Below are 10968 nucleotides of genomic sequence, written 5' to 3'. Positions count from 1 at the left end.
CTAGGTGAATACAACCAGGTGAATACTGGAGAAGGTAATCTTCTGAGGAACTTGTCTTGGCAGTATTGATCAGACAAAAGGGATTTTTTTGTGGCATCGTGTTCCTATTATGAGTTGAGGAATGGAAGGTGGATGGGAGAGGTGGGACGCGGGTGGAACAGAGGCGGGATGGCTGGCAAGGACGAAGGTAAGATGGAAGAGATGGTATTATCTGGGTGGGAAAGGAGTATAAGAGAGAAATTTGTGGCATTCTTCAATATTTTACCTTTTCCTTCTTCTCCTCTTCCTTCCTTTCTCCCTTTTCAGTGTCTCTCTCCGTCTCTACATCAATTGCTAGCGTCTGGTTTCTTCATCTATCCCCTTCCATGCTACCTAATCTTTCTCCCTTAGATACCTACCCACCCTCACTCTACCTTTCCATCAAACTCTCTGTCCCTCTCCCTCTCCCACTCTCATTCCCTCTGCCTCCCTCTCTCACATTCTCTCTCTCTCTCTCTCTCCCTCTCCCCCTCTCTCTCTTTCTCTCCCTCTCCCTCTCTCTCTCTCTCTCTCTCTCTCTCTCTCTCCCTCTCTCTCTCTCTCTCCCTCCCCCCCTCTCCCTCTCCCTCTCTCCCTCAACATACAACAGCTCCGAGGACGACAGACTAAGTGGTCGTTTATCTGCATTTCCCTCCATTGTCCAACCCCCCTCCCCAAGCTGGCTTCTCCCCCCCCCACCTCTCCCCTCCCATCCCATCCCACCTTCCCTTCTCTCTCTACTATCATCCCTCACCTTATTATTGTTAATATCAGCCAACACAACACATGTCTGCATGGCATCCACCTGGGTAGTAGAAGACTCGAACCACGGCCTCAAACGTGTGTGTGTGTAGCTCTATGGACCGTTAGCTGGTTTGCTCCTCGTAGTATTGACTGTAAACACTCCTTCGAACCCCTCTCGGGCACGCCAGAAAACACCATAGAGCACATAGAGGCGTGTAGTGAGGAGGTAAACACAGTAATCAAGGAACTAGGAAGAAGCACAACAGGTGAGCCTGATTGAAATTGAAATTGAAATAAGTTTATTGAGGTAAAATACACACAAAGGGATGAGGTAGCTCAAGCTATTCTCACCCCGTTCAGTACATCGTGTTAATACATACATAGACACACATCACAAACAATAAACATGTTACCTAACATTCTGAGAGATAAACATCTACATTTCCTCCTTGGAGTCTCCCTTCCTCGGGTCCTGGGTCGATGCACTCGCAAGTTGATCACTGCATCTCAACAGAATTTGAAGACATGTGGAGGCAGGAATCTTAGAAGATATGGGACAAAATAGACAAACAGTTCCAGACTCAGACGATGAGTTACGATAACGTGATTGCAGATATGATGACTGCGGTGTGTCCACTCACAAGATGAGTGACGCTGCCCAATACTGTCACTATGGCGGTGTGTCCACTCGCAAGATGAGTGACGCTGCCCAATACTGTCACTATGGCGGTGTGTCCACTCACAAGATGAGTGACGCTGCCCAATACTGTCACTATGGCGGTGTGTCCACTCACAAGGTGAGTGACGCTGCCCAATACTGTCACTATGGCGGTGTGTCCACTCGCAAGATGAGTGACGCTGCCCAATACTGTCACTATGGCGGTGTGTCCACTCACAACATGAGTGACGCTGCCCAATACTGTCACTATGGCGGTGTGTCCACTCGCAAGATGAGTGACGCTGCCCAATACTGTCACTATGGCGGTGTGTCCACTCACAACATGAGTGACGCTGCCCAATACTGTCGCCCCTCGGGGCAAAATTTTAAGTTTTTTGATGACTAAACTACACACCAGAAGATGAAGAGACGACGACGTTTCGGTCCGTCTTATCTTGAGATGATTTCGGGGCTTTAGTGTCCCCGCGGCCCGGTCTTCGACCAGGCCTCCACCCCCAGGAAGCAGCCCGTGACAGCTGACTAACTCCCAGGTACCTTTTTACTGCTAGGTAACAGGGGCATTCAGGGTGAGAGAAACTTTGCCCATTTGTTTCTGCCTCGTGCGGGAATCGAACCCGTCTTGGACTAATTTCCTGGACAATTGACTTGATAATGGTCCGGAACGGACCGAAACGTCGTCATCTCCTCATGTTCTGGTGTGTAGTTTGGTTATCATAGTTCCAGATGACAAAAATGATAGCAAAGCCTCTAAATCCGGTATTGGTGACAAACGTGGTGGGCAAATCACTAGAAAAAATAATTATATCTAGATGGTTGGATGGTTAGGTTCAGTGAGAAGGTGGTGGAGGCCAAAACCGTCAGTAGTTTCAAGGCTTCTTATGACAAAGAGTGCTGGGAAGACGGGACACCACGAGCGTAATCACACACACACACACAGGCTCAGGAATCTGTACACCTGTTGATTGACGGTTGAGAGGGGGAGGGGGACCAAAGAGCCAGAGCTCAACCCCCGCAAGCACAACTAGGTGAGTACAACTAGGTGAGGGGCCTGGTAGTCTGGTGGATAGCGCGCAGGATTCGTAATTCTGCGGCGCGGGTACGATTCCCGCACAAGGCAGAAACAAATGGGCAAAGTTTCTTTCACCCTGAATGCCCCTGTTACCTAGCAGTAAATAGGTACCTGGGAGTTAGTCAGCTGTCACGGGCTGCTTCCTGGGGTGTGTGTGTGGTGTGGGAACAAAAAAGTAGTTAGTAAACAGTTTATTGACAGTTGAGAGGCGGGCCGAAAGAGCAAAGTTCAACCCCCGCAAACACAACTAGGTGAATGCACACACACACACACACACACACAAATCCTCTCAATGCACAACACACACACACACATTACTCCGTCGAAATACGTAAAAGGCATTGTTATGATTTTCAAATTAATACGATTTGCATAATTCCCATTTAATATCCCGTTTTCCATGGCGAAGCGTTTCATCAACATTTTATCCCAAGCACAAGAGATTTTTATGTCCATGAATCATACAAGGGAGGCTGACAGAGCTACCAAATATATATTAATGTACAGAACACATTAAAACAATGTTTTGAAATTAGGCTCCAGCACTAATCTATTTACTGAGAAAATAATGTATTCTACAGTCACTGTTCCTTCCTGTTTAACTGGTAAACAGTGACATTAACTGGAAATACAATCCGTTACACAATGCAGTAATTCTCTGTATCAATGGTTCGTAATATCCAGGTTTTGTTGTATTAGAAACGGATAGTAATCCCTGGATTTATGGAGGGTTGTTTGTGGTACTGTCCTCGTTATCTTGAGGTTATCTTGAGATGATTTCGGGGCTTTAGTGTCCCCACGGCCCGGTCCTCGACCAGGCCTCCACCCCTAGGAAGCAGCCCGTGACAGCTGACTATTTACCCAGGTACCTATTTTACTGCTAGGTAACAGGGGCATAGGGTGAAAGAAACTCTGCCCATTGTTTCTCGCCGGCGCCTGGGATCGAACCCAGGACCACAGGATCACAAGTCCAGCGTGCTGTCCGCTGGGCCAACCGGCTCCCCCACTAATCCCCACCACTCCCTCCTCACTAATAACTGAACCACATAACAACCATTCACATTATACAATGAACCAATACAATCTGGTGGACCAAACTCTCACAAGTCGAGCCTGGCCTCGGGCCGGGCTTGGGGAGTAGACGAACTCCCAGAACCCCATCAACCAGGTATCAACCAGGTAATCCACTATATTCATCTTCTCTTCCTGCTCGTTAATGATAAGGCTGAAGACAAACTCACTAACAGTCTTCTATAATTACTTTAATATTACACCAGCTACTTTTTTTACTTCCTGTAATATATAAAAAAGTTTAAACAAAGTTTTCGATAAAACAGATGACTTTACGGTCCGTTCTGGTGTCTTACAAGTTGTAATAAAATTGAATTGAGAGTTGGGTGACTTTGCTTTTCTGCCGCTTGTCTGTGATTTCTCTGAATATATGACAAGATTTTTAAAACACCTCCAGTTTTAAAAACACCTGCAAATAAGGAAAAGGAAGGATTCAAACATAAGTAGAGAGCAATGAACAAATATGCCTAGCAAGACATCCTGACGGGGCTGCCTATGGCGGGTGCTGAAAACAACGTAAGAGAAGATTGTTAGGCTAGGCAGGTACAGCCAGGGGAAGGAGTCGCCTGGTAAAGACAGTGTTTATGATAGAAGCCACAAAAAGCGATGGTCCTTCGGAAAGAAAACTAAACTTCTAAATGTACCACGATATACATATTTCTTCATAGCGATAACGAAGGAAAATAGATAGCCATTTAGCGGAGGAATCATCAAGGTACAGGCACTAGAGATATCACTGATGAGTTAATTAATATCCCCCCAAACCTCTCCTCTGCATTTCTATGAACACTATTTTTTTCTCCATTCTTGCATCCACTACCTTTCTTCCCGATCCTCAAATGTCCCCTTAACACTTCCTCCATCTTCTCTCCCACCTACACTACCTCACCTCACCCCCACACCTAACCTAACCCCCCCATCCTCATGACCCAATGCCAAAACTTAAAAATAGAATCCAATACTTCAAACAAATCGATTCATCGTTTTCTGTGGCGTCATTGTGGTTGAATGAGATCATTACGTGAGGCTGCACTAATTAGTACCGTCCCCAAACACACACACACACACACGCACATACATACACGCACACACACGCACACAAAAGTCCTCTCGCAGTCTCCCAGCGCTTCAAGAATACTTTCATTAGACGAGGATATTGGATACACATCTTGGAATACAGGTTTATTGATAAAGTTGTACCTGTTTGTCTTCCCCACATCTTTTGCGTGCAACGCGAGACTAATTTTGAACTTTGTGTGTGTTTGTGTGTGTGTGTGTGTGTGTGTGTGTGTGTGTGTGTGTGTGTGTGTGTGTGTGTGTGTGTGTGTACAAGGTTTCTTACAAAGAGCAAGAGGTGTAGCCAGAAATTTGAGAGAGGAAGTTAAATGGAACTTGGAACATGAGGTGCTACTCTGGAACACGGAGCTGCAGGGTTCCACTAGGCTCCAGTTGAAGAAGCCTAGACGACTCCAAACATCGGGATCATTAAACCCCAGCTATCTTGAGGTTAACTTGAGGCTATCTTGAGGTTATCTTGAGTACATATACCAGCGTGGTGCCAATAGCAAGCAAGAAAAGCAGTGGGTGTGAGCGCTGCCAGCCAACCACCTCCGAACCCCAGACACATCTGAGGCGGGACCAAAGAGCCAGATCTCAACCCTTCACAAGCACAACTAGACGAGCACATCTCCATAACACACGCGTTTTCAACTTTTAATCCTAGACAACAAGCCTAGCGCGCCTCAAAAATCCTCCCAGCTACAATCTTCACCAAACTATCAATTCCAATCTCCGTTAACGGTCTCCTAAACCCACTATTGACGACAAAATACGGTATATACTTCACGCACCACCGAACTCAGGTAATGACATATAGAATACGACTTCCAGCTTCGGAGAAATGCGACGCGGGAGATGCCCACATCGTTAGGCTGTTGAGAAACCTATCGCGGAGGAAAGGCGGGAAGGGAAAAGGAGTCGGGGGATGGGATGGGGGAGGGTCGAGGATAGTTACATGACTACGGGCCTTAATTGCGCTCCACATTAACTACCGTGGCAGTTGAGAGCTGGGTAACGATCGTGAGGTTCAGAGCGAAGTCACCCTCGTATAGTTTCTAATATTTATAATTGGCTTTGTTGGGAAACAGGAAGCGTCCAGTGTATATATATGTGTATATATATATATAAACAGCATCAGCTGCCATTCCCGCTCATTGTTAAAGAGAATCCCAGGGGTTGGGATCGAAAAATATATAGTCTATGTTTCCTTGTGCTTTTAAATGTGTGGGTTATTTTCAGGTTTGTTTGCAAATTCTATAAAATGCACCAGTACACTAATTTTATTGCGAGAGACATGTTAGTATACAAGGTTAAAGCAAACCTATTATTTCAAACAATAGTGACAGCCTTACAAACAAACACATTACTCACAAACAACAGTAACAGCCTCACAAACAAAGACCTTACTCACGAACAACAGTAACAGCCTCACAAACAAACACATTACTCACAAACAACAGTAACAGCCTCACAAACAAACACATTACTCACAAACAACAGTAACAGCCTCACAAACAAACACATTACTCACAAACAACAGTAACAGCCTCACAAACAAACACATTACTCACGAACAACGGTAACAACCTCACAAACAAACACATTACTCACAAAGAACAGTAACAGCCTCACAAACAAACACATTACTCACAAACAACAGTAACAGCCTCACAAACAAACACATTACTCACAAACAACAGTAACAGCCTCACAAACAAACACATTACTCACAAACAACAGTAACAGCCTCACAAACAAACACATTACTCACAAACAACAGTAACAGCCTCACAAACAAACACATTACTCACAAACAACAGTAACAGCCTCACAAACAAACACATTACTCACAAACAACAGTAACAGCCTCACAAACAAACACATTACTCACAAACAACAGTAACAGCCTCACAAACAAACACATTACTCACAAACAACAGTAACAGCCTCACAAACAAACACATTACTCACAAACAACAGTAACAGCCTCACAAACAAACACATTACTCACAAACAACAGTAACAGCCTCACAAACAAACACATTACTCACAAACAACAGTAACAGCCTCACAAACAAACACATTACTCACAAACAACAGTAACAGCCTCACAAACAAACACATTACTCACAAACAACAGTAACAGCCTCACAAACAAACACATTACTCACAAACAACAGTAACAGCCTCACAAACAAACACATTACTCACAAACAACAGTAACAGCCTCACAAACAAACACATTACTCACAAACAACAGTAACAGCCTCACAAACAAACACATTACTCACAAACAACAGTAACAGCCTCACAAACAAACACATTACTCACAAACAAAAGTGGTTATTTCACCTCAGCTCATCACTTTCGTCCGCTTGCAAAACTTTAAAGTGTTTACATTAGACCAAATTTATCCAGCAAAATTAATAAATTACCTCCACACAACAAGTTTTGTTTCCGATGCTCAACAATTGTCCAGTCCAGTCTGTAGATAGACCACCTTGTTGTCCACTGTCCAGTCTGTAGGTAGACCACCTTGTTGTCCACTGTCCAGTCCTGTAGACAAGTCAACAGAGACAAAAATACCCAAATGCTGTGACTTGTAATACAAAGATTTAGGGGTGGCGTTAGTTTCTATATTGACAGAATGGCCACAAATGCTACCTATCACTTTGTAAATACGGACATTGCCAGCAGTCAGTCAGTCGCTCGGCATAATAGATCACTGCTTATGCTTCCTGGTCATTATATATATATATATTTATTTCAAGGTTTATTCACTACTTCACTTGTCGTACACCGCTGACCAGGTCACTAGTCTGGTGTGGTCGTCTCTCTCTGTCCCCAGGTATACCTCGTCCAGGTAGGGAAACCAGGTCACCAGGCTGTTGGTATCCCCTCCTGGGTATTCTTCAGGAGTTTGCGTAGAATCCCCTCTAGAGAATCCTTCAGTTCGCGTAGACTTCAGTCCAGAGTCGTCTCTTGCAGGATTCCCGCCAGAGTATACTCCAGGATATAGACCAGGATCCTCGCCAAAGTTTACTTCAGGATATCGAGCAGGATATTTTTCTACGAGTCCACCTTTGTTAGTCACCACTCCCGAGTTCCTAAAAATGCTTCCCTTGCTGATCATATCTTTAATTCCATTTTTGCTGGGTTCCTCTCTGAACCCGGCGGAAACCTGGTCGCCGGCCCAGATAGGGAGGACATAGTAAGGTTTACTAGTGATTGTGGCTGCTGGAGGCAGCCTCGCTGGCGGCCTCTTCACCACCAGCTCATCTCTATCGATACGAGTTGGTCTCAATGGCTTTCTTCGCTGAACGACGCGCGAAGTATGGCTGGGCTCCAGTGCCTCGGGATACCAGGTGATGAGGTCTCTGGCCCCGCCAGCTCTCTCTCCTGCGGGAGCTCCCGACACACTTCTTCTGACTCTCTCTTTGCTGGATCCTGCCTCAATAGACTCGTCTCGTAAGCCCCGTCCATTTATCAAGTCTTGCTTGTCAGCGGATGGATTAGGAAACATATCAACTTCATCAGCGTCAGTTGCTGCCGACAATATTGTGGATTTGGCAACGTGTTTCGGGGTTGTCGTGGACGGCTCCGATGTCGTCCTGGGCGGCTCCGATGTCGTCCTGGGCGGCTCCGACGTCGTTCTGGGTAGCTCCGATGTCGGTCTGGGTGGCTCCGACGTCGTTCTGGGTGGCTCCGATGTCGGTCTGGGTGACTCCGACGTCGTTCTGGGTGGCTCCGATGTCGGTCTGGGTGACTCCGACGTCGTTCTGGGTGGCTCCGATGTCGGTCTGGGTGGCTCCGATGTCGTCCTGGGCGGCTCCGACGTCGTTCTGGGTGGCTCCGATGTCGGTCTGGGTGACTCCGACGTCGTTCTGGGTGGCTCCGATGTCGGTCTGGGTGACTCCGACGTCGTTCTGGGTGGCTCCGATGTCGGTCTGGGTGACTCCGACGTCGTTCTGGGTGGCTCCGATGTCGGTCTGGGTGGCTCCGACGTCGTTCTGGGTGGCTCCAATGTCGGTCTGGGTGACTCCGACGTCGTTCTGGGTGGCTCCGACGTCGTTCTGGGTGGCTCCGACGTCGTCCTGGACGGCTCCGACGTCGTTCTGGGTGGCTCCGATGTCGTTCTGGGTGGCTCCGATGTCGTCCTAGATGGCTCCGACGTCGTTCTGGGTGGCTCCGATGTCGTCCTGGGTGGCTCCGACCTCGTCCTGGACGGCTCCGACGTCGTCCTAGATGGCTCCGACCTCGTCCTGGACGGTTCCGACCTCGTCCTGGACGGCTCCGACGCCGTCCTGGACGGCTCCGACGCCGTCCTGGGCGGCTCCGACGTCGTCCTGGGCGGCTCCGACCTCGTCCTGAGCGGCTCCGACCTCGTCCTGGGCGGCTCCGACCTCGTCCTGGGCGGCTCCGACGTCGTCCCGGGCAGTTCCGACACCAGCGAGATTATGAAGGTGTCAGACGGATGAGAGTCAGGGACGTGACGCACCGTCGTCGTCTTCTTCACAGCCTTCAGCAGGTGGTCTCCGGCAGGAGGTGGGAAGTCTGACCCATAAAATAAAGTAGAAGAAATAGGGGAAAAGGGAGATGAATAAAACTCAGATAAATACGATAAGTAGGTAGAGAATAAAGGTAAGATAGAGAGAGGTGAAGAGAGACCACCAGATGAAGTCTGCTCATCCTTACCAGCTTCTGTAACATTCTTCAGAGCCGCTGACGGTATCAACGAAGTTCCTTCTAATGGAACTCTTGAAGCCTCCTTGGAAGAAACAGGTTTCATCTGAGGTTCTGCCACATTATCTGAGAGCCTCGCGTTTAATCTTTCTCTGTTTTGGGTCAAGGCGTAGGAGAAGTTAGCAGCTTCAAGTGGTTTAAGTCCGCTTCCATTTCTCATTGATTCAGTAATATATTCAATTTCACTCTGTGTCCCTGAATTGTCAGTTTTCCCATTTATCGTTTCACTTGGATCTGAAAGGTTACTTGAATGGCTGTTCGTCGTGTTTGTATTGGCTCTCCTGAACCAATAATATTCCTGGCTTCTGGTAGGATGATTGACGTGTGTGGTGACGCTGGTGGCCAAGTCCTCCTCACCTCGCATGAACAGTGTCTCCCTCACCGTCTGAGGCAGTAGAGAGATTATGAAACTGTCGCCGTAACTCGTCTCCCCCACCTTCTTCACTTGAGCAGTTTTCGATGCTAAGTCATATATCGATTGCTCCCTCACCTCGTCCATCGGTCCTGAGTGAAGAGATTCACCTTCGGGATGGACGCTAGTGCTCCTAACGGCACTGCTGTTGCTAAGGAGCGTCCCTAGAGAGTACCCGAAGCCTGGCAGCACCTCCTGCAGCACCTCAGACACCACGTTCCCAACGAGGCTGAGGACCTGCGAGTTCTCGAACGTGTCATTCTGCGAACTCCCAGGACGTAGATTGAGGCCGACACCGCCGCTACCCACCTCGACCGCGTCTGATCCATTAGAGCGGGAAGCGAGTCCTCTTCGGGTGTAATAGAAAAGAGGATTACGGTGCCCGTAAGGGGTAAGCTGTAGCTCCTGGGCGCCTGCACCCACTAGGGGTCTCAAGACAACCTCAAGATCTTCCGCCGAGCCCCGCTGAGGAGCAGGAGGATGGCGAGCAACAAGGCCAGGAGTGAGGGAGATGCCAGGAGTGAGCGGGAAGCTGGTGTTGACGTGTTGAGATGTATCAACACCATCTGGACCACGATCACCTCGTCTCGGACCAGACATGTCCACCAGGGACTCGCCATCTGTTGACAGTTACACAAGTGTAGTATAACAGTAGAACATAACACAGTCCACTACGGGCTCACCATAGCCCGTGCTACTTGGAACTTTTTGTTCCAGGTAGCGAATCTTAAACAACAACAACAGTAGAACATAACATACCTCATACATGTTGACCAGACCACACACTAGAAGGTGAAGGGACGACGACGTTTCGGTCCGTCCTGGACCATTCGCAAGTCACAATCGACTTGAGAATGGTCCAGGACGGACCGAAACGTCGTCGTCCCTTCACCTTCTAGTGTGTGGTCTGGTGAACATACTTCAGCCACGTTATTGTGACTCATCGCCTGCATACCTCATACATCTCATCATATAACATACCTCATACATTTCATCACATAACGTACCTCATATATCTCATCACATACCTCATACTCTCCTCTCATCATGACTCTTCTCTAAGAGCCGGAGCCAGGAGTCATCAAGTATTCACACGTCCATTTGCGAAACCTCTACATCTTTCATCCACCACGACGACTTACTTTGCATTCACTACCAAGATAATGAGGACCG

At 47.7% G+C, this 10968-nt stretch overlaps 1 protein-coding gene across 1 annotated transcript in view; it reads right to left on the bottom strand.

The window, feature by feature from the left end:
• Positions 1 to 3654: 3654 nt before the first annotated feature.
• The window catches only part of LOC123753336 (mucin-5AC-like), a 14379-nt gene continuing 7065 nt past the window's right edge, over positions 3655 to 10968 (bottom strand). The window contains exon 3 of the mRNA XM_069306928.1: positions 3655 to 10415. Coding sequence (XP_069163029.1) covers positions 7426 to 10395 — 2970 coding nt within the window. The 5' untranslated portion in view covers positions 10396 to 10415 and the 3' untranslated portion in view covers positions 3655 to 7425. The remainder of the gene's footprint in view (positions 10416 to 10968) is intronic.

Source organism: Procambarus clarkii, chromosome 59 (assembly GCF_040958095.1).
Source record: "Procambarus clarkii isolate CNS0578487 chromosome 59, FALCON_Pclarkii_2.0, whole genome shotgun sequence".
Taxonomy (NCBI): Eukaryota; Metazoa; Arthropoda; class Malacostraca; order Decapoda; family Cambaridae; genus Procambarus; species Procambarus clarkii.
This window is presented reverse-complemented; position numbering and strand designations above follow the sequence as displayed.